General features: G+C 46.0%; 2 protein-coding genes across 8 annotated transcripts in view; one reads left to right on the top strand and one right to left on the bottom strand.

Moving 5' to 3' along the window:
- CTBP1 (C-terminal binding protein 1) overlaps window positions 1–3,602 on the bottom strand; it is a 197,522-nt gene extending 193,920 nt beyond the window's left edge. Inside the window, exon 1 of one of the 4 annotated variants that reach the window (XM_054172368.1) lies at window positions 3,504–3,602. The gene's annotated coding sequence lies outside the window, so the exon portion shown is untranslated. Of the gene's footprint in view, window positions 1–3,275; window positions 3,395–3,503 lie in introns of those variants that run through there. The other 3 variants (XM_054172370.1, XM_054172367.1, XM_054172373.1) reach the window with 3 other exon arrangements.
- A 556-nt stretch (window positions 3,603–4,158) lies between these two features.
- Window positions 4,159–22,445, top strand: part of MAEA (macrophage erythroblast attacher, E3 ubiquitin ligase) — a 39,842-nt gene continuing 21,555 nt past the window's right edge. Inside the window, exons 1-4 of one of the 4 annotated variants that reach the window (XM_054172141.1) lie at window positions 4,239–4,257; window positions 11,939–12,021; window positions 16,720–16,902; window positions 20,795–20,998. In XM_054172141.1, coding sequence (XP_054028116.1) covers window positions 16,795–16,902; window positions 20,795–20,998 — 312 coding nt within the window. In that variant the 5' untranslated portion in view covers window positions 4,239–4,257; window positions 11,939–12,021; window positions 16,720–16,794. The other 3 variants (XM_054172140.1, XM_054172139.1, XM_009904207.2) reach the window with 3 other exon arrangements.

Raw genomic sequence — 22,445 nt, 5'->3', positions numbered from 1 at the left:
GTCTTTCCATTATTCAGACATTAAAAAAATCAAGATGAAGTCCTGGGTATCTCACAAAGCATGTAACTGACCAGAAGAACATCTGGTACGCTTCTGCTTCTTCACTCTAAGATGGACAGTGCACCCACCACCCATCTGCTCAGGGGAAGAGCTATTTTGACCAGTGGGGCAAGCCATGCTCCTCCCTGATCCAACACAAGGCTTTCTATCACTACCTTGTGCCAGTCTCACCTGCTAAAATCAGAGCTGATGGTGCCACACGCATTTCTGCCACCCTGGCACATGTTCACAAAGAGGAAAAAGAATTAAGGAGTAGCATCTCAACCCACAGCTTTCTTTGGCCCTCAGGAGCAGAACACTAAGGTTTTTGCTTGGCTCCATCCAATAACACAGAGCATGGATGAGCTTGGAAGATTTGAGTGCAGCACTCAATGGCAGACAGACGTTCTCCTCTACTCACCCATCTGCAGCAAAGCACAAAACATTCTAAGATACCATCAGATGAGTAAAGTCCTCCTAAAGGTTTGGAGTATTCTGTGTGCACTGCTCCATTTTAACTAACTGCTAATTCACATTAGTAAGTCACTAAATGAGGACAGGCATCAACTGCTTTTGATTCAACTGGGCAATGCCAAGAAATACAAAACAGAAGCTGATTTTTACTGGTCTTCTTACACCATGGGGGGACAAGGTAAAATAAACAAGATACAGTGCACAAACCTTCTCAGCAGATCCAACTCTATGTTTCTGGTTTAGAATAAAGCATTAGGATTTATAAGCACTGTAAAAGCAAAGTTGTATTGGTAATTAAACTGAATTTAATTGAATTAAGCCCTGGCTTTATGACTTTGTATGGTAGGTTAAGCAGGAGACATTTATTAACCTAATATTAAAGAACAAAGTACAGCCTCTGTATATGAATAACCATACCCAGGAATAACAATAACCATAAATATTTTGTTAAATACAGCAGGAAACTACAGATTTTAGCAAGTTCAAAAGATGATTAGTTTCCTCCTTATCGCCACGTTTATCACACCAATATTTATATTATAAACCAACAGCTGCAACCAGAAATTGAAAACAGGCCAGAAACACACATAGGTTGTATCAATATTTGCACATGGAGCCCAGAACATCAATTAGTTGACACTCAACACTCCAAGCTCCCTCTCTGAAGCTGCAATATTTAAAGGTTAAAGATTAGACATGCTCCCTCTTGTGTTAAACTAAGAATACACGGGATACATGCTGTTTCCTCTGACATGATGGTTGCTTGGCCATCTGTTCCATTAAGCAAACCCTTTAACTTTGGCTACTAATGTCTGACAAACCTTCACCAGGAATTCTTCAGTTTAAAGACGGACACACACTGAGCACGCAGCCTGCATCCGTGGAATGCGCATGTTACACTGAATCAGCTACTGTGTTATCAGGAAGGACTATTAAGGGATCACATGTTAAAAAAAAATCCACTGCAAATAAGTGGTTTGGACAAATACAAATCTAGACTTTGTAAATGCCATGAAAAGTCTCACTCCTTCAGTCCCTACAAACATCACAGGCCTTAAAGAGTTAAAGCATGCCAACTTCAAGCCCTGCAGTTATGTCAATGATACCAAACACGGAGTAGCAAGTTTCCTTCTAAATATTATCTTACAGAATGTATACAACAGACAGGAAGAACAGGAAAAGTTGACAACACCACATGATTATGTTTGTAAATACAGCAACAACAGAGCTAAGTTTCCAGTCTCCCACTTGACAAGCTCAGGTGAAGCTTTCCCTGCACAGAGTCCTTACAGAGTCAGAAATCCTCCTCACAAAGCCTCTTGCAGAATCCGGCCCCAAGAGCCTGTCTGGACATGAACATTAATCCCAGGTGTAACTAAAAGATGTTTTTACTAATAAACTTCTTAAACGAAGGCTTTGCACCTGGTGTGGGTTTGGCAAATTACACTCAGGCACACACATTTGCTGATCATGGTCAGTACCAGCATGAGTGCCAGGGCAGCTGAGAGGAAACACAAACAGCCTGGAGTCTAGAGAGAAACCTACACTCAGCTACAGGACTTTGCATGTTCTCTTTTACTTAGCGCCAGCCCTTTGTGGTGCACAGAAGATGCCCTCAGTGCAACAGGGTCACTACACACTTGGAAAATAATGATGCTACCAAGTACTCTAAGAAATGCACTTGTTAAACATGACTTGCCCTTTCAAGCCATGAACGTTACATGTGTCTTATCTTCCTGGAAATATCTGTGTCCTTTTTGTACAGTCATCTGCAAACCACAAATAGGAGAGCCGCACAGTTTAGAAAAGACAGCAAAAAATACCACAGTTACTATTGGATGCGGGTTTGGGGGCATCTTTAAGGCCTCAGAGCACAGCAGCACACTTCCTGAAATACATCTGCTGACAATGGTAAGCACCTGCATCACGACAGAACTTTTGCCATTGACTTCAACAACACAAGGAAGTTTATGCCACTGCACAGAGCTCTGATCAGCACGTTCCCACTTTCTCTGTGTTGTGCCACAGACTTAATAGCTCCAAGTTGCTTCCACCCCACTCCTGAGGTGCTTGAATCACAGTGGGAAGGTTCACATAGGGTACTAGGAGGGCTGACTCTCAAGACAACGCTCTCTACATATTAGAAAGCAGTCGAAAGGTATGGGTTTCATCATCCGGGAGTGTTTTTATTCCCTGGGACTCACACGTAGAGAGTCTGCAGGATCAACCCCCTGTTCTTTTTTCGACACGGAAACAGGTATGCTCGACAGAGGAATTACTGCTCATTTAAACCAGTGCTTTCAATGCAGCTTATGGCCCAGCAGCTCCCGCGGACTGCTCTCAGGAGCTGAGCAGAGGTCACGAAGAGACGCACATCTGCGAGCGCCGCATTAGAGAGACACACGGCTTCCCGCAGACAGCTGGAGCCCGCAAACTTAACCCCCGAGCAGCGAAACGAGGAAGCCCCCGGAGCTGCAGACCGCACGCCGCTTCACCGGGCAGCGAACAGGGAGAGAAAGCAGCAACAGATCCGTGCCAGCCCGGCTGCGGGGGCAGAGGCGGCTGAGGTATCCCCCCCCGCGCCCCGCGCACGCCCAGCCGGCGTTGGAGGGCACTGAGCCAGCTGAAGCTGCCGGCCGTACGCAAGCTGAACAAGGACCGAACGGCGGCCAACCCCCGCCTCACCACCCCCCTGCCCCGCGGGGAAGGCGAAACCAGCGCGGCTGCTGCGGGAGCTGCTCCCGCCCCACACCACCTCTCACCGGGGAAACTCAGCGCCTGCCCGCCGGGCAGCGGGGCCCCGCCACGGCCTCCCCTCTGCAGCTCGGGAAGCGCCTTTGGGCCAGCTCCCCCTCAACGGTAAGGGCAGGCAGCTCCGCACCGGGGAAGGCGAAGCCGCGCCGGGTGCCTTTGCTTGCCCCGGCTACGGGGGAGTGTCAGGGAGCACAGCAAGGCACCGAGGACCGAGAGCCGAGGAGAAGGGGACTCACGCTGTCTCTGCTATTTAAACCTCTTCCCGCCGCCTCCGCCTCACTGGCTCTCCCTCGCTCTCTCCTCCCCGCGGAACTTACTAGGGGCGGCCCCCTTCTCCCGGCCGATATACACATAGCCGCACGCCGTGCCGCCGCTGCCCCGCCCACCCGACCCGAACGCGCCGTTCATTCGCTCAGTTATCTGCCCGTCAGTATGGCGACGCGACACCGTTGGCTAGAGGTGCCGCCCATCAAAAAGCTCTCCGTACCCCCTGCACCAGGCTCCGCCCTCCGCCCCGCCCTCCTCTCCCCGGACTCCTCGGGGGTGCTCGAACAGCCCATTTAAGTCACCGTCGAATTTACTTTTGGGTCCCACCTACTGAGCTCTAGAAGAGACTCTGGTTGGGTGATAGAAAAGGGGTCTCTATAGCTACTGGGTGGCTGAGCGTCTATAACCCCTCAAGCCCCGCCTATCTCGATGGCGTCACTCCATTCAGCTTGCCCGCGCGTCGGGTTGGCCCCACCTATTCCCACTCCGCTGCCCAATCAGGAGCGTCTCCTCAAGCTTTGAGGCGGTGCCCACGGGTATGAAAGGAACGTGCGAAAGGACGCCCCCCGTTGGCCGGTGTTTCTCGCCCCACTATCCCCTTTAGGCTGTACCACTGCGCCCGGCGCAGGGGTGCAGGGCTGGGCCTGGCTCTAGTGGTTCCGCCCGTCACCATCAGCCATGGGGCGGAGCAGGGCCGCCGTTACCCGCCATGCCGTGCGCGCTGTAGGTAGCTGCCTCCGGCCGGGCTGGGCGAGGGCGGGGGAGGAGGTGGGAGCCCAATCCAAGATGGCGGTGCAGGAATCAGCTGCTCAGCTCTCAATGACTTTGAAGGTGCAGGAGTATCCCACTCTCAAGGTGGGTGCGGAGCCTTCTTCCCTTTCGCACCGGCACGGAGGAGAGGGCTGAAGCCATTCGCGTCCCACCGGAGCAGCGCTGAGAGGGAGATGAGGGCTTGGCGAACCGGGTGCCCCGGCCCCCTTCCTTCTAGCTCTCCGCCTCAGAAGTCCCTGGGGCCCTCGGGGCTGTGGGGTGGCGGTAGGGAGGGATTCCCGCTGTGCCGCTGCCTGCCTGTCTCCGTTTTCCTCCGCTTGACGTCTGGGCTTCTGCCGCCTCGGCTTCTCCTCTTCCCCTCCCCCTCCGCGGAGGGCGAGGGACGTGCCTGGAATATGCTGCTGGCCCCGGGTGTCTGCCCGGAGGTGAAGGGGGAGGCCCCCGACATGACTGGGGACACGGCAAGGGTAGTGGAGAGATGGAGAAGCTGGACGAGAAGGGAAAGGGGGCGTCAGGTCCTTGTGGCAAGGCGAAGCTGCGGTGTAAGGGGATGTGAGGGGCAGAGGGCTCGGCCGGGGTCAGGCTGGGGAGCAGGGTTAGGGGCGTGGGAGGGACGGCTCAGGCCGGCCGGGGGCCGCTTTCAGCGCTCATCCCAGATGATCAGCTGAACCGACGTGGCGTTGTTAGGAGACCTGCTAAAGGGGAGGGAGTGGAGGTGGTAGCAGAATATGGTTCCTTAGCTGCTTAGTCCCCCGAAGATGGAGATGAGCTTAAAATATAAAGAGACAAACTTACTAGAAGCGGCTGGAGGCCTGGAGAGACGAGTATGCGAAATAGTTAGGGTTTGGTACCAGCACAACGCTGGTTAAGGCACTGGGGCTGTCTAGAGGCTGGTAGCTTCTCAAGGCTGTGTGGCTGGTCTTTGGCTTTGACTAGGTATTGTCAAGCAAATGAAGGACTCGGCACTGAGCGGTAAGGTCATCGCCTCTAAGAACTGTTGAACTGGAAGGATGATGCTCACAGCAATCAATGGAAACCTTTGTTTGAAGTCTTGTATATACAGTAGGTCTACCACGTTAAGAGGCATAGCTGTGAGAGGGAGCTGGGTGAAGGTTCTTTATTGCAAAATGCTCATTTAACTCTCTCTCATGCCAGTATATCAACCTTTTTTCATTTACAGAAGATGTTTATGCAAAGTAAACTTTGTTGTGCTGAGATCATGCTGCACTTCCACACGCTGAGAGCTGTGTGCTCTTTGCAGTGTTTGTTTTGCAGGTTTTCTAGCCATGTTCTTGTGCATGTCTTCTTCAACTCTCCTAGCTTCATTCTACTTTGCTCCAAGAAGCAGAAGGACAAAGTGTTGATTCCCATTTTCCAAGTGAAGGCTTCTTTCTGTCATGGTGAAGTACTTTAAAGCTGACAGCATCAGGCTTAGATTTTTACATAGCTGTAAAGAGTGCTCTAGCACTTTCCATAGCCAGGACAATGTGAAGGCATTTAAGTTAAGATAATTTTTTAAGCCTGCATTTTAGCTGTATTCCAGTTGTTATCACAGCTTTGCTTGTTACATTCCTGAAAAATTACTGGCAGTGAGGATCAGGGAGGTTTTGGGTTGCTGTTTATGGCTTAAGATGAATTGTCAATGTGCCAGCCATTTAAAAGGTAGAAAATATTTTGAACTAATGCTCTTTATTTCCACAAGCATTCTTTTTCCCTGAAAAATCTTAACAAAAATACACATAAGAGAATGGAATGTTGTTTATAAAATTGGGAGGCTAAATAATAAAAGGGTGAGACACCCTTGCACTGCAACTCTGAATTTCCTAGCAAAGGTGATGTTTATTGATTTTTCCCAGCACCCCTTCAACTTCTGGATTGTTCCTGTTGTCTGTAATGGCATTTTTCATTGTTTAAAAAACCTGCCAGAACAGTGTCTGCTCAAATCCCTTGGATGTATCCACTTAAATGTCTTTAGCTGTGAGTCATGTATCAAAACATTCTACTGCTGGAGGTGAAAAAGCAGCAGGGAGAAAGGAATACTAAGGCTGAAGTCCACCGAAGTGAGTTGATATGAAATCCCATTTTGTTCTTTAGGAGGCAGGTGCCTGCAAGTTTCTGTGGGACTGAGCCTGTGGATTTTCACCTGAGCCCTATGAAAGGAATGCATATAACTTTCTTTAATATTGTCCACCAGCACAGGGGCTCAGGCATTTCTTTTGGAGCTCTGGATGCTGGTGATTTTCCCTGATGGAAGTAAAATGTAAGACTGTAGACTTGTGTTTATATCCTTCCTGTTTCCTCCCTCTAGCTTCCTCATGCCAGCATCACTAGATAATAGTTGTGTAATAGCTCCACATTTACAGTGTGTTCCACAGAGTGCCTTTCATGTGCTGGAGTGCTCAGAACTGCAGAGGGAAATCCCTTTTCCAGAGCTAAATTATGGTTGCTGCAGGAGTGAAAATGCTTCAGTCCTCCTTCAGCAGCTCAGCTCAGGGGAAGTAAATAGAATTCTTCAGCTCAACCTAGGGAAGCTATTGGAGCGGACAAAATAATACTGGACTATTTCCCCCCCACTCCAATCCCTTCTCAAGGACAAGGAGGCTGCCAGCTATTCTTTCTCCAAAAATGCTGTGGAACCCTTTTTTCCTCCAGTGATAGGGAATTGTGCTAGTCTCATCTGAGAGCATGAAGCAGGAGAGTTGGCAGTTTAGAAACGAATGAATGCGAACATTGTTATCACAGTTCTCTGCTGAAACACTAATAAACAAGTGATGACAGGAAGCCAGATAATTCATCCATATCTTTGGAAGTGTGAATAATTATTGAACTGACCTAGCAAACTGTATGAGGCAAGACCCTGCGACTGGGAGATGGAAGACCTGAAAGCAGGGATGATCACTTGTAAAAATAGTCTTATCTGAGCTGTTTGCTGGGAACAGTTTAGGTTGAGCTGGGCTGCAACTGCCTTGAAAACCAGCTGATGGAAAGGAGAGCTGAAGCACCGAATAGTTGAGCACCTTCTCAGAGCTGCTGTTTGCTTTCTGTTGTTGGTAGCTGTGGCAGGGAAATACTGGCAGCACGTGTAATAAGGTATTAATTTCTCATGGAAATACCATGTTTACCTGAGTGCTCAACAAGGGAACTGGTAGGAGAATAGGATTATAGGAACTGTACGTTGTTTCTGTCCCAATTGCATGGAACTGCAGAATAGCTGAGGTTAGGAAGGACCTCTGGTGACAGACTAATCCAATAGCCTCTTCTCAGACCAGGGCCAGCTAGCGTGGGTTGCTCAGGGCCGTGTTCAGACTGTTCTTGATTATCTCCAGGGTGGGACTCCACGCTCTCAGGGCAAACCTTTGACTGCTGTTACACTATAAAAAGCTGTCTTTTGTTTCCATGGGATTTTCTGTATTTCAGTTTGTGCCTGTTGCCCTTTCACTGGGCACTGCTGTGAGCAGTCTCTTTATTCCCCCCAACAAGCGTGTATACACATTGAGAAGACTTCCCTCCAGCTTTTTCTTCTCGAGGTTAAACAATCCCAGTCCTCTTAGCCTCTCTTTGTATGTCAGATGCTCCAATCTGATCGTGATCTGTGGCCTCCTGCTTTACTCACTCCGGTGTATGTGTGCCTCTTGTACTGAAGGCCCGGAACTGGGCACAGCACTTCAGATGGGGCAGAGTAGCGAGGGAGCATTGCCTTCCTTGATCTACTGGCAATGGTTCCCAGCCCAGAGTTCTGTTTGTGCAGAGACACATTGTATTCTCATGGGCAGCTTGTCCACCAGCACTCCCAGCTTTCCAAGCTGTTCTCAGCATGTACTGGTGCATGTGGTTGTTCCTTCCCAAGAGTAGGGATTGGCATTTCCCTTTGAGTTTCTTGAGCTGCTCGTTTGTCAGTTTCTCCGGCCTGTTGAGGTCCCTGTGAAGGGCCCCCGCAAACATCTGGCATGTTAACAACTCCTCCCAGTTTTGTAGCATCTGCAAGCTTTGGAGGTGAACTTTGACCCATTATCTGGGTCACTAGTTAAGATACCAAACAGTTCAGGTCAGCTGCTTTTCCCACTGAAGTGGAAAAGGTGCAGGATGAATTTTTTGCAGTATCGGTTGCACTGCTTTATTTTTTTCTCTCTGTTTATACGCTTCACTGTAAGTTGGCTTTGAACGTAGCTTTGTACTTTGAGAGCCACGGAGTACATCTGACAGAACTTTCAAAAGGCTTCATCAGAAGTTGCTCAGTGCAAGTGAGTGGTTCAGGCAGAAGTTGAGAAGGGCAGAAGTAATGGAACTTCACAGTAGCACAGAATAGTAGGGGTTGGAAGGGACTTCAGGAGATGGAGTCCAACTGCCCTGCCAAGGCAGGTTCACCTAGAGAAAGTCACACAGGAGCATGTCCAGGTGGGTTCTGAATGTCTCCAGAGATAGAAACTCCACCTCTCTGGGCAGCCTGTTCTGGTGTTCATCACCCTTAAAGAAGATGGTCCTCATGTTTAGCTAGAACTTATGTTCCAGCTTGTGCCCATTACCCCTTGTGCTGTCATTGGGCACCACTGAAAAAAGCCTGGTCCCAGACTTGTGCCATCTGCTGCACTGTCAGTTCCTCAGTACCCCAAACCAAGACGTGTGTGGCTCTTGCGGGGAGTCATTTGTGAAATGCTTGTGAGGTAGCAGCCTGCCAGGATAAGCTGATGTGGATGTTGCTAACAGCCAGCTCAGAGCTAACTCTGTGTCTCAGGCTAAATCTGGCACCAGGCCGGGCGCTGTGACTCACAGTGCACACTGTCCCTCCACGCTGCTGACTAACAAGCTTCCTGTCCCCACACATCATGTGTGCATCTGGGCAAACTGGCCTGGCACCTCCTGCACGGGCTGGCTGCTAAACACCCCTGGCACCATGGGGGCTGCAGGAGGACTTTGCTTTTGGAAAGTAGCTACAGTAGGAGTTGGCTCCAAAGGGGATTGGTCTCCTTCCACCCCTGCCCACTCCCTGTAAAACACATTTTCAAGTGATTAATTAAGGAAGAAAATGCAGTAAAAGGCAATAAGGCAGTGTGGCCAGGAGCTAGAGATGTTGCTTGATTAGCCTCCTCTGTGCCTGTGGGGAAATGTTTCTGGAAAAACACTCATTCTATGGAAGATGTTTTATTAGTGTCTTCAAAGGGAGCTCTTACCTGCTGTTGCAGTGTCCTTCATTGGTGGTGCTTTCAGATGATGCATTTGGCTTGTGTGCGCTTGCTGGTATAGAAACAAAGTGTTTATATGGCAGCTGATGTGTTGGGGTCTTTAAATGTTGACAAAAGGCAAGGATGTCTGTGAGATCTTTGGTTCTTTGCATGATGGAAGTTGGTTAAGAGCTGGGAAATGAGTAAAGATGAGCTTCAAACACTTGCTAGTTACCATAACAGGAGGAAAACACAGCTTAGTGTGATGGGCCTGGAGCTCTTACTGGACACACCATGCAGTGTCAGTTTTTCTTCCTGTGGTGTTTCAGTTCAATAGTTTCTACATTAATCAGTGTACAAGTGCCCTTTTTGGGCCCACAGCTTTGGGAAGGTGCTGTTTTGGTGGATGGGTGTTTGCTCTAAGGCCATGTTGGTAAAATCTATCAATCCTTCTGAGTTTCAACTGCCTGCATGGTACACGTGGCCTCCTCTAGCTTACATCCTGAAGACACATTAGCTAGGAAGTGTTGGCTAACCAGCATGTGAAATACACCATGTTATTTCATTACTTACAATACATTATTGCTTATTTACATCAGGTTTTTGCTAAGCTATTTTTGTTTGATGGCTGGTAACTGCTTCACAACTTAAAAGTGATTGTTCTCAGCTCTTGGAGTGCTTTGTGAATTGCCTTGAGTTGTGAACTAGTGAGAGCTGAAGTAAATCATAATATATTAGGTAGGACTTTGGTCATTTATTCTGATACAGGTCTGCTGAATCAATCCTTAATTATTTGTCTCAGGGGCAATGCTTCAGCTGGAATGGGTTATTTTGGGAGCAATCTGTCTGGAGATGGGATCTCTCACTTAAAGGCTCCACCTAGGATCCTGGTGCCTAGACTGGGCAAGCACAGGAGGACACCAACCTCTTTCATTTAAAGAGGTGCTCCATTAAAATGGACAAATCTTTGAAGAGGAAAGGAAGATCTAAACAAATGGGCACAAACCTGCTGCGCGACCTTAGCTTAGCAACTTGATTGTTTCTTTAGGCAGGGAGGGATGCTTAGGGTTTTGCTAGTACTTGGATATTTCTACTGAAAGGAGAAGAGGGAAGAAATGCCCTCTGAGGCATGAGTCCAAGATGGCAGCTGTAAACAAGTGTATTGGGAAGGAGTGGTCCCTGATGTCCTCAGTGTGGCTCTAGGCAGGGCTCTAAAATGGCTGTCAACTTGCTTACATAAGGATGTGGGACCGTTTTATATAACGAAAGTGGCTTTGTGAAGCACTTTAGTTTTGTTGTTGGAAGCCTTGTTCATGATGCATTCAGTAATAAATGACTAGCAGTTTGTGGAAAAGGATAATATTTTTGAGGATTCTAATTGCTTCTGTTGAGTAAGTACGTGTGGAGCAGATGGGTAGCCAAGAATTCTCACTGCTAATTCTCTCCTGTATTGAAGTAGCAGCTTTGAATGTTATAATGATCTCTTCTTTCTAGACACAGCTGCTCTAGAAAATGCAATTCTGTCTTCCTGAGTTGTCAAGCTGACATGTTTTGAACTAAGGGGAGCTACTTGGTGCTAAACTTCAAAAAGATTGAAAGTTTCTTTCAAGAACCACTGTTTGAAATCCAAATGATCTGCAACTGCATCTAGGCTTAAGGGTGTTATTTTGTCTGGTTTGATCTGTATGTCTGCAACAGTTTTATTGTGCTAAACTTAAACCTGAATCTAGCCATTAGTCTAAACTTCTCATTCCTGAAGTATGATACTATTTGCTTTTAACTTTCTTTCTCCTTGTTCTGGTTTTTGCCTTGAAGGGAGAAAAGTCAATGTTTTAAGGGCTTGCTAAGAGCTACGTGTCAGAAGACCTCATCCTGTGAATCAGGGGTGGTATAATTCACATTTTGGATGAGTTCAGTGACAAATAATTATGCTTGCTCAGTTCTGAAATAATCCAGGAAGGAAAAAAGTGTATAAAAATACAGAAGTTCAGTAATTCTGGATGGAAATGTTCACTTTTCATTGGTTTGAGGGAAAGCTTTTGCAGTAGTTTATTATACCCTGCCTCCTTTTCCAAATGGCATCATGTCTGTTCCCTACTTTTGTGTTCTGTTGAAGGTAAGCTTGGTGAGCTCATTTCATCTCAAGGAAACAGCTTAATGCTCAAAGGTGTTTCTTGCTGGGTTTACATTTTCTCTTGGCACTGTTTGTTAACACTGTTTAGGAGATGCTTCATTTTTTCTTCTGCTTTCTGTTCTCTTGCACTAAGTAGCGGTGAGTTGTCTTTGCTTCTGTCCTTTCTGAAAGGCAGTTTCATCGCTGCACTTGTTGTTTTCCCTGCATCTCTATGGCTGGCTTAATTTCATCTAAGGGCACAGTATATGACATTTGAAAAAGCTTCTTTATAGCTCAGAACATTTTCAGCTGGATTGTCTTGGAGACCTGTAGATTCATACAAATCTCTGGTGCTTTTCAGGTGTTATAAGCTAACACAAGTGAGGAGAGGAAGCCCATTCAAAGGAGAGCATAGTTCTGTAATGGTTCCCCTCACCTAATCTGGTAGGACTCTTTTATTTTATTTTTTTTCTTGAAACTTTTTGTTCTTCCCACTAATTCTCTGACTTCATGTACCTGAAAAGATTTTTTTTCTTTTTTCCCTTTTTTTTGGATCCATGTCAAATTCCCTCCTGGCCATAATGGAGTTCATTTGCAAAGGTACACAATGGAGGTGTTTGCGTTCAAAAAACACTCCCCACTTCTTGTGGCAAGGAGATTGGAGCTTTGAAGAAGGGTGGTTCCCACAGACATCAGTGAAGTCAGGATGTGTAGTTAAAACTGCCCAGCTTATGAGTTGATCCTGCTCTCCAGTGAGACCTGATGAACTTTACTCCCAAATACAGGAGGAAATTGAATGTTCTTGTACAGAATTGCAAGCCTCTGCAGGATGCTTGTTCCTGTTGTCTGTACTGTTTGCTGTGAAAATCTGGTTTTAGAAATAGACATTTGAAAATTCCAGTTACCAGGGGGCTGGGGAATGATTAATGGTCTTACTTGCCCCACCAAATGGTTCTTCCTTCAGTTTGATGTATCAGTCTTGTTCTGTAATTTCCAACAACCCAGTGACTGCTGTACAAACTGTTTCCACTAAATCTGAGTGGTTTCCTATGGGGGTAGAAACTTGTTGATTAATGTTGTGGTGTGAAAGAGATTGTTTGGGGGTTTAGTTTCCATTTGTACTTGAAATTCTTTAGGTTTGTACCTGTGTAAGTGAAGAAGGAATCTAGCTTGCATTGCATGTGACCAGAGGAGTTTGAGCCCTGGTGTGCAGAAGGTCTAGCATAAGGCTGAAGACTGATGGGAAGGTGGAGGCATGCATCTGTGATTTGTCACAGAACTTCAATTATGAAAGAAACACCTGCAGTTCAGGCTTTCAGCATTGCTGTGTGCCGGTGAGGAATACTCCAGGGGCGGCAGCAGGCTGGTAGCTGAGGTTTCACGCAGTAACCATTACAATTTGGCCAAACTTCTTCCACCTCTAAAGCAGCAGAAATGCTGGGTGTAAAACTTTTCTTAAATAAGCTTGTGTAGCTTAGGGGAAACTCCTTTCTGCTGTGGCAATGCTCTGGTAAGTGCTGGTTTTGGATAGCTGTGCAAGAAAGGCAAAGTAGAAGGCTTTGCTTCAGTGCTTCTACTTCCTGAAGTAAAATTTTGGTGAAATTCTTAATACAAGCAATTAATTTTTCTCTTCCAACCAATGGCTTATTGATGCAGAAACACCATCCTGCCTGATCAATAATGGGCTCAGCAATTCATGGGACTTAAAGGAAGTCATGCTATGCAAAGGTATTGGATCTGTATGTTAAAAATAGTGGTGGATTTGAATGATGGTTTATTTGTATCACTGAAAGTGTTTTGGAGATGCCACCTCCCAGGAACTCTTGAAAGAAGGCAGAAGTCCTTATGTGGGTGGGTAGCAGGGTGAGATAAGGATGAAATCAAGATTTTGTTGCCAATCTCTAATGTGGGAAGCTGGTATTGGTGTTCTGCTGGCACCTCTGGCAGTACTGCTGATGTTCAGCTGTTTGAACAGCCTGGAAGACAGTGAGTGCTGAGATGATCCAGTTCCCTTGATGAAGCAAAGGTAACAGAGATGCAGATGCATCCAAATGTGGAACATTGGAGAAGGCTGGGACTAAAAAAGTATTGAAATAGATTCAATATAGACAAGAGTGGTACAGTTTTTAAGTAGAGTGGAAAGAAAACTAATCCTAGTCTGGGACAATAACTGAGTTGGAAATTATCATCATTGCTTTGTGGGATCTTGGGGTTACAGTGAAAGCTTTGTAGGAAGGGCCAGGTTAATATTGGCAAACCTAGAACCAAAAATGTTGTTAAGGGGAAAAATGGAGACAATCTCATGCAGCAATGGAAATCCATCGTTTTTTCTTCTCTTAAGTAATGAGTTACTCTTCCCTCTTCCTGAGAAGAATGTAGTAGAATTGGAAAATGTCTCCAGAAGGGCAATAACTTTTAGAGATACGGAATGACTGCCTTCAGAGAGTGGTTTAGAAAAAGCCTCTTCCATCTCAAGAGAGGCATAGGAGAAAGTGAATATTTTGTTTGTTTGTTTTTCCTTCCAGAAGAAGAGCAAAAGGTTTTCAAATTAGGCTAGCAAGCAGTGTTTCTTCATATCATGTGTTAGGCTGTGAAATGTCTCACAACAGGATGTTGCAGTGCTAAAACTCTACAGGTCAACAGCGACCAGTAGAGGTCATGGATGAGTGTTTCCATACTATAGAACTTCCATTCTGGTTCAAGACACCCAAAGAGACTAGTTGGGATTAGTACCTTTGTTGTAGTCTTCCTTGTTGACAAAGGATGGTGGCAGAGGGAGGGGCTTTTGGTGTTGCCTGATATGGCTATTGGTGTCTTCACATGGAGATGAATTTGGTGTCTAAATTAGCAGAGGGAATCCATGACCCAGCCATTAAAGTAGGAAATAGACTTCTTCAGACAGTGTAGGTCAGGTTCTGCTTCTATCCAGGCTAACCTCAAAGCTAATTTGAGTTGCTTAGGTTCCTGATCAATTCTGAAAGCTTGCAGGTATGGAGATTTCCCCACCTTCCTGGGCTGTTGTTTTAGTGCTTGCCAGCTGTCCTTGTTAAAATATCTTCTGCCCTGTGTCCAGCTGGAATTGTCATTGCCAGTTGTCATCACTGCCTCCTTCCCTTTCCCTTTAACTCTGAGAGAAGTCTGGCTAGATCTTATCTGTGACCCTCACCTTGAGGTAGTAAAGGCTACTATCAGATTGTGCTGCTCCCAGCACCCCACAGCCTCCTCTTCTGCAAGTGAAACAAGTCTGTCCCTCTCACCTTCTGCTTGGCTTTGTATCCTCTATCAGCTAAGCATTGTGGTGACAGCCTTCTGGACTCTTTCCAGTTTGTCAACATCTCCTTTGGCAGAGGGGAAGTGACCTGAAAACCAGACTCAGTATTCCAGATGAGTCTGCTTGAGTGCTGAGCATGAAGAACAAGCACTCCTCTTGCCCCACTGCCTTTAGTAGGGTAACTCCTGAAATGAAAAAATAGTTGGATTAGGTTATTCAGTTTCTTCCAGCCAAGCAGACTTCCCTTCATATCACAGTAGCAACATTTTAATCTTGGGAAAACGTGTGTTACTGTAATTTCACCCCTCTTGTAGGCTGTTGTCGCTTCAGTCAAATTCCTTTTCATTGGGTATAAGCTGGTTTAGTACATGCTGAAGTTGAGTGGTGTGTCTGCAGCTGTGGAAGCTGGTGAGCAAAGGCAGCAGAATCTCTGTGTAGAGCTTTGAGATGCCAAGAAAACCTTATTAAATAATTCCATCCTTTGAGAGGAAGAGGATGCTTTTCATGTCTTACCTGGAGCATCCTTGTGTGGTATGTCTACTGCAGGTCAGAACAAGCTGATGCAGGTCCTATGAAGTCTTGAAAAGCAAGAGCTTGGGCTCTTCTTCTTTGCTCTGAAATTGGACTGTTTCTTGGTGCATCTGATTATGTAATAACATCTCTACCAGAGCCCAAAAGGAGAGTGGACCCTGGGGGTACTGTCTTGCATGCAGATGAATAGAGGGAAGAAAAGGGATGCAATCCTGACATAATTGCTTAGAAGTGATACACTTGAAGATGTGTAATCAAACACATCCATGATATGTACCAAACAGAGCACAGATTTGCATTTCCTGTTTTACCTTGAATGTGTGTAATGGGACTGCTAGCTAAATTAGGCCTTTGATTAATGGCAAAGCAATCAAGATTAGCATAACTACCTGGAAGTGCTCATGTGGTTGTTTGAGATAAAAGATAGGATGAACAAGTGCATAACACTGCAGTGTTTGTAGTTCTAAACTTCCTGTGAGGTGATGGAACTCCCTGTCTGAATTGTTCACTGCAGGGGGAACATGATGGGAGCAGCTTAACCTTTACTGTGACCTTTCCCCAAGTCATCACTTCCCTAACATTTGACCAGGCTGTGGACTGTTCCCTCATGTGCATCCTTCATGGCCATCAGTAGCCATTTTGATGTGACTGTCCCATAATGACATTGGACAGGTAGGACAGGAGACCTCCAAGACTGGTTAGTCTCTAAGTCAAGGAATGGAACCTTAGAGGTGTTTAGCAAACTTAGTCCCGCAGTGTAGGCTGTAGGTGAAGGTCCTCCTAGCAATTCTTAGCCCTACTAGAGTTAATATTAAGTAGTTGTCCTTTATGGGCAGAAGTAGGTGGGAAACCTGCTAGAGTTCCTGAACAAGCAGTGGTGTAGTCTGTAGAACATCTTCAGTAGCTGATATGCAGGACACTGCTTTCTCACATGTAACTCCTCTCTTGCAAACTCCTGAAGGAATGCAGACTTGAGAAGCCATTTTATGAAGTGTGATCTCAGTTGTAGTTCGCTTGTAGCTTGCCTTTTTTAGAGACGTGGCTTTGCTTCCAGTTCTCCCTGAACTGTTTCCCTCATTCAAAGCAAGATAGGTGAAGTTGGTATGAGAAAGGAATCTCCCAGCTCTTCTTTCCTGTCAGTGCTTTTTCATCCTCTCTGAAGTTAGCTCCTTGCTGAGAGCTTTGCTTTGAGAACGCAAGTTCAATCAATGACTTAGTGTCCTGGAACGTGGATATTCTTCTGACTGCAGCAGATAAAATCATCAGTGTCTTTAAACTCTAGAAGACCTGACTTTTTTTTTTAGCAGAGAAATTGTAATGGTTTGCCATTTCTCATGCAGGTGCCATATGAAACACTGAACAAACGCTTTCGAGCTGCACAGAAAAACATTGACCGGGAAACGAGCCACGTCACCATGGTGGTGGCAGAGCTGGAGAAGACACTGAGCAGCTGCCCTGCTGTGGATTCAGTTGTTAGTCTCTTGGATGGAGTAGTTGAAAAGCTCAGTGTTCTGAAACGAAAGGTAAGTGGTGCTCTACCTTGTGGTTTCTCTGCCTCAGTGAAGGTAGCAGTAGTTCTCCACAGCGCTCATGCTTGGAGGTTTTGATCAAAGATACAGGTAGCCTTGGTCTGGGAATGCCCAGCAAACCATCAGAGCTTGCTGGGTCTTGCTTCATTGTGCTTATGAAATGTGACTTGGTGTTCCCTGACTAAGCATACCAAACCTCAGAGAGGTCATGTGAATATATATTTACAGTCCTGAAAAGGAGCTTCTCTACCCACAGGAGAAAGAGCCAAATGAATTGATTTGTACCAATTCTTGCCTGTCTAATGGGAAGGCTTGTGTGGTTTCATTAACTGAGCAGTGAGAAGCAAAAACACATAGAAATGAGGCTGAAAAATGTTTAAACCCCAGGGGAAGCTGTATGCAGTGCTGAGGCTTCTTTGCAGAGGAAAGTGTGAGTTGTCCTGCATGGTTACTTAAACGTTTTATAAACAGTCAGCCTGCAGGTTGGAAGGTTCCCAGGGAACATTACTAAGAGCATTTTAAACAAAGTTTAGCCAGATAACCTGCTTGTTCAGCCTGAATGCTTGTGTGAAATGCAGCTGAGCTTCCATGCCTTCACCACATCTTTCTAAGAATGAGTTTTAAATATACTCTGTAGTACAAACCATCCTTATTTTGGATGGGGATATTACTCATCCTGAGAGTCATCAAAGCACTTGCAGAAACATCAAGCCAGCTCTGTTGCCTGGCTTCAGAGCTCTGCTTCTCCAAAAATAAACATGGTAGCAGACTCATTTCATTAAAACTTAAATAACCAACAGATAGAAATCTTGATGCTTCACTTCACAGAGCCTCAATACCTTGGAGGTTTTGGTGCTATGACAAGAACACTGTCAGGTGTGGTGATCTGGGGTTTTCTGCTTGAGCAGGTTAGCTGGGTGTTGAAAAGCTGTTCTGCAAAAGACCTCATAAATCTTAATTGCTGGTCTCATCTTAGGTTTGTGAGACTTAGAGGTCTTGAAGGATATGTTTTCTCCACTTCTCTCTTACTTACAGAAAGAAATCACTGCTGTTTCTGCAGGAGGTGTTAGCTTTTGCTTGTAGGTGTCTGGTAATGATGTGGAGGAGTTATTTACTTGTTAAATCTTTGCTGGCTGCGGAGGTGTCTGAAGGCACTGCTGAATGTTTTGGGTGCAAGGCTCCATTTTAGTGTAATTGCTCATTTGTTTTTGACTGCCTAAAAGACTGTGGGGAATCTTCTCGCTGCTCAGAACAAAAAGCAAAAAAAAACAACCATGTGTTCAACAGGAGAAGTCTTCTGAAATACAAAGGTGTTATTTCTGCTCCAAACCCTGAGCTCTAACCATCTTCTGTGTAATCTCTGCCCCAAGCAAAATGATTTGTTTTCTCTAGGACCTTTGCACCCATGTGGGATCTCTTTCCTCCTGTGTTTAGACAAGGATCTGATGAACTGCTGAGATGGCCCTAACAGAATTAGATGGTTCCTTTATTTAACACCTTACTCTTTAAAAAAAGAGCTTTTCAACACAGCAGGTTTCTGGGGTTCTGAAAATGATCCTGGTGAAACCCAGGCTTTTGTGTTTTCCCTCTTGTATTCTGTTTAATATGCTTGTTCCCTCAAGTTCTATTACTGTCCGGCAGGGCAAGACCAGATAGGCTTGCCTCAGAGGGTTTTGAAAGGATCTCTGGCCTTTCTGAGTGCACTGAAAGGATCAAAAAAGCCTGCAAAAGCTGTCTAAGTCCAGATACAAAACCATGGGATGAGAAGGGACTCAGCCTTTGTGCCTGGCTGCCTTGAAGTCTCCTAGTTGTATTCAGGGTAATTCTGGAGGTTGCCTTCACATCTGATAACACTGTAGACACCTAACAAGTGAAAGTGAGTTCTGGCTTCAGTTAGTGTTTGCTTTCTGAATGCAGAAGGACTCAGCTTCTAACTTAAAATACTGATCTCCAAACCATATGGTACAAGATAAGGCTCAGTACAGCAATAGAAGGAACTCAGCCTACAGTAACAAAAATAACTCAGGCTGTAGATGTTGACATGGATTTTAGTCAAAGGCTATCTTGTGTAGTGACTGGGCTTTTAGATACTTGGGTTTGGTATCCAGGGCCAGATCAGTCAGGCTGAATTGGGGCATGCTTGGTAGTCTTTTCCTGCACAAGCTTTCATTTATTTCACCTTGCTCTGCAAATACTAGTGCTGGCATAAGACGCTTGTAGCTGAGCATGCATGGGAAAAGAATTGGAACGAACTTGTGCTTCCAGAGCTGGATGCTGCTGTAGCCTGAATAGCTTCAGTACTGGGAAGGTGGCTGTGCCAGCATGGAGAGCGAAGTGGGCTGTTAAAACCAGCCAGGTTCTCTGTGCTTGGCAAGCCTGTGTGGCCATAGTTGGCCAGTTATACAGACACCAGCCAACCAGTTTAGAGGCACCTGGAATAAGGCAGCCCAACCTGGAACTGCATCACTAGTGATGGATCACAGGTGGGAGTAGTGTCATGCTCTACTTTTGCCTGAGCAAGCAGAAAGCACTGCAAGCTCTCTTGTGCTCTGTGGCCTGGCCTGGCACACAGTTGTCTTGTGCTATACACGGAGTCAGCTAGCTCTGAATGATGGTGTCTGGAATAAATGGCATGGTAACATTGGAGTAGAACTTGCCATCTAACATAAAGGTTGAAGGAAAGCAAGTCTGGCTTGAGTGGTTTGGGTTAAATTTGAAAAACAAAAGAAAAGTCATTGCAGGTATTTTGGGGAGGTTGTTTTGCACTGGGTGAGCCAATATGTTGGTTTTTAAATGTCACTCTGCTTCCTTTGGGCAAATCTGTTTCCCTAAGTAAGGCTCTTAAAAATAGATTCACGTTTCTAGAGCAGCAGAGGTAAGTAAAATAATACCAGTTTAACAAAACCAACCTCTGTAAGGCTCCTCAAAGATCCTTGAATTAAGGGTGCTGAGAGGCCAGATGTTTATGTAATTGTTATTATTGCATGACTGATTAAAATGGCTCCAGTGTATTAGAAGTAATGTGGGCTTACTCTGCATCACTCCTCAGCAGAACTAATGAAGCAGGACAGCTGCTTGGAGAAGCCATGCATAGGTTAGAGGTGGAAAATTCATGGTTTTCAGAGCCAGATGACTGTAAACCTTCCCAAGGCTCTTTGCAGCCTTGCAGCAGCTCCTGCTGTAGCTGAGACCTGGCTGCTTTTGGACTAGCTGCACATGAAGCAGGAAAATGCATGTGTTCATCATGTCACAACTCAGAACTTAGCAATGTGCAGGAACATCTCCGAACGCTGCCAGCCACTGGGCAATTGCCACAGGAGATGCCTCTCTAAATGAAAGAAACACTCTTGGGCGTAACAGAGGGGTAGAGCACCTGCCCATGGGGACAGGCTGAAAGAGTTGGGGTTGTTCAACCTGGAGAAAGGATGGCTCTGGGGAGACCTTTGGGCAGCCTTCTAATACCTGAAGGGAGCTCCATGAGAGCTGGGAAGGGACTTTTCACAAGGGCTGGCAGTGATAGGATGAGAGGCAATAGCTTTGAGTTGGAAAAGGGGAGATTTAGGCTGGGAATTAGGAAGAAATTCTTTCCAGTGAGGGTGGTGAGACACTGGAACAGGTTGCCCAGGGAGGTGGTGGATGCCCCCTCCCTGGAGGTGTTTAAGGCCAGGTTGGATGAGGCCTTGAGCAACCTGGTCTAGTAGGAGGTGTCCCTGCCCATGGCAGAGGGTTGGAGTGAGATGTTCTTTAAGGTCCCTTTCAACCCAAACCGTTCTCTGACTAGTATGTAAAGAACATTTGCAAACAATTCTGACCATGCTTGGCTTTTAAAGCAAACTGAAAATACAGAGCTCTTCTTTTCTTTTCCTCATTAATTTTCACTTTCCAGGCAGTTGAATCAATCCAGGCTGAGGATGAAAGTGCCAAGCTCTGCAAGCGCAGGATTGAGCACCTGAAGGAGCACAGCAGTGACCAGCCGGCTGCCGCCAACATGTGGAAGAAGAAGCGCATGGACCGGATGATGGTGGAGCATCTCCTACGCTGTGGCTACTACAACACAGCTGTGAAACTAGCAAGGCAAAGTGGCATTGAGGTCGGTAGCAAGGCTGACTACCCAGCAGTGAAGGGGAGGTTGCCAAAGAGGCAGTTGCTGCAGCCTTGTGGCAGCTTTTTTTGCATCACCTTGCGTGTCTTCATTGCCAGCATTTATCAGTGAATTATTTTAGGCCTCACTTTGTTCTCCTGACTTGACATCAAGTGTGTTTTAATGTATTAAGTCAAAATTGAAGGCCTAGTTTTCAGTCACAAATCTAAAAGCTTTGAGATAAACAGCTTGCCCTGTTAAAATGCAGAATAATTCTCAAGTGTCATACAGCAGTTCTGGTTAGACACCTTTAGGCTGCTGAGTAAGCAGTTGGTGGAGCTTCCCATCTGTCTAGCCACGCTTAGCTATGTGTAGGTGACTAGACTAAGCAGAACAGCATATGCTGATTGCAGGAACAGCTCTTTTGTTGGATCATCCTACTGTTTAATGCAGCCAGAGGCAAGCTTGCTTGTGCTTGGGAAAATAAGCCTTGATAAAATTTAGGTTTTTTAATAGCCAGTGTCTCCTGCATGGTCCATGGAAACTTTTGCTGTTTTGCTTATCTCGCTCTTTACAGCTCTGTGGTCATCACTTTCCCTTTCTGTGGTTATTTAGCTGGGTTTGCTTCCTTCTCATAATTGCTTATGAAGTGTTTGGCTTTGTGCACCTTGGTGCAGTCTCTTTATGCAGAGTAATGAATCCCAACTGTGCTCCCCTGACAGCCACAAGGACATGGAAATTGACTCTTTAAGCATTTGCTTCTCTGACAGACAAGTTGAGCGTGACCCAGCAATGCCACTCTGGTGGAAAAGAAGGCTCAGCAGGGCTCTGTTGCATTGGGATGAGCATCACCTGCAGGGGAAAGGTGGTGACAGAGCCTCTCAGCACTGGAGGGCTATATCTAGTTAGGGCTCCCCAGCAGAAATGGGGACATTCAGACATTCAGAAATGTTCAAACTCAGACTGGACTGGGCAAGGTCCTAGGTAACCTGTTGTACATGACCCTACTTGGAGCAAGGGGACTTCACAATCTCTTGCAGAAGTCCTGATCTCAGCTGTTCTGTAGTTCTTTCTGTGACTGCAGGCTGAACAGCTAGAAGTGCTCCTTGCTGCTGTTTGAAGAGGCTGAAGGAAGTAGTTCTTTCCCGCTCAGTTATAGCCTGTGGATCCTAGATTAAGCATCTTCCATAGCTGTTAGACCAGTCTGGGAAGCATGTCTTAACATGCTGAAGTGCCTTGCATGGCTTCTGAATGCTGAGAGCTGCAGAGCTGCTGAGGTCCTTCATGAGTGGACACAGTGCAGAAAGCATCCCATTCAGTGCCCAAAGCAAATCATGGCATCACTCTTGTGCCTGCAGTAACACACAGCAGGCAGTTTGCTCACTGCTGAACTGCACCAGTGACCAGTTTTGATAGTTACTGATGGGTTGTGACTACTTTCAGTCTGCTTTCTGTT

This window comes from Dryobates pubescens, chromosome 23 (assembly GCF_014839835.1).
Source record: "Dryobates pubescens isolate bDryPub1 chromosome 23, bDryPub1.pri, whole genome shotgun sequence".
In the NCBI taxonomy this organism is placed as follows: domain Eukaryota; kingdom Metazoa; phylum Chordata; class Aves; order Piciformes; family Picidae; genus Dryobates; species Dryobates pubescens.
This window is presented reverse-complemented; position numbering and strand designations above follow the sequence as displayed.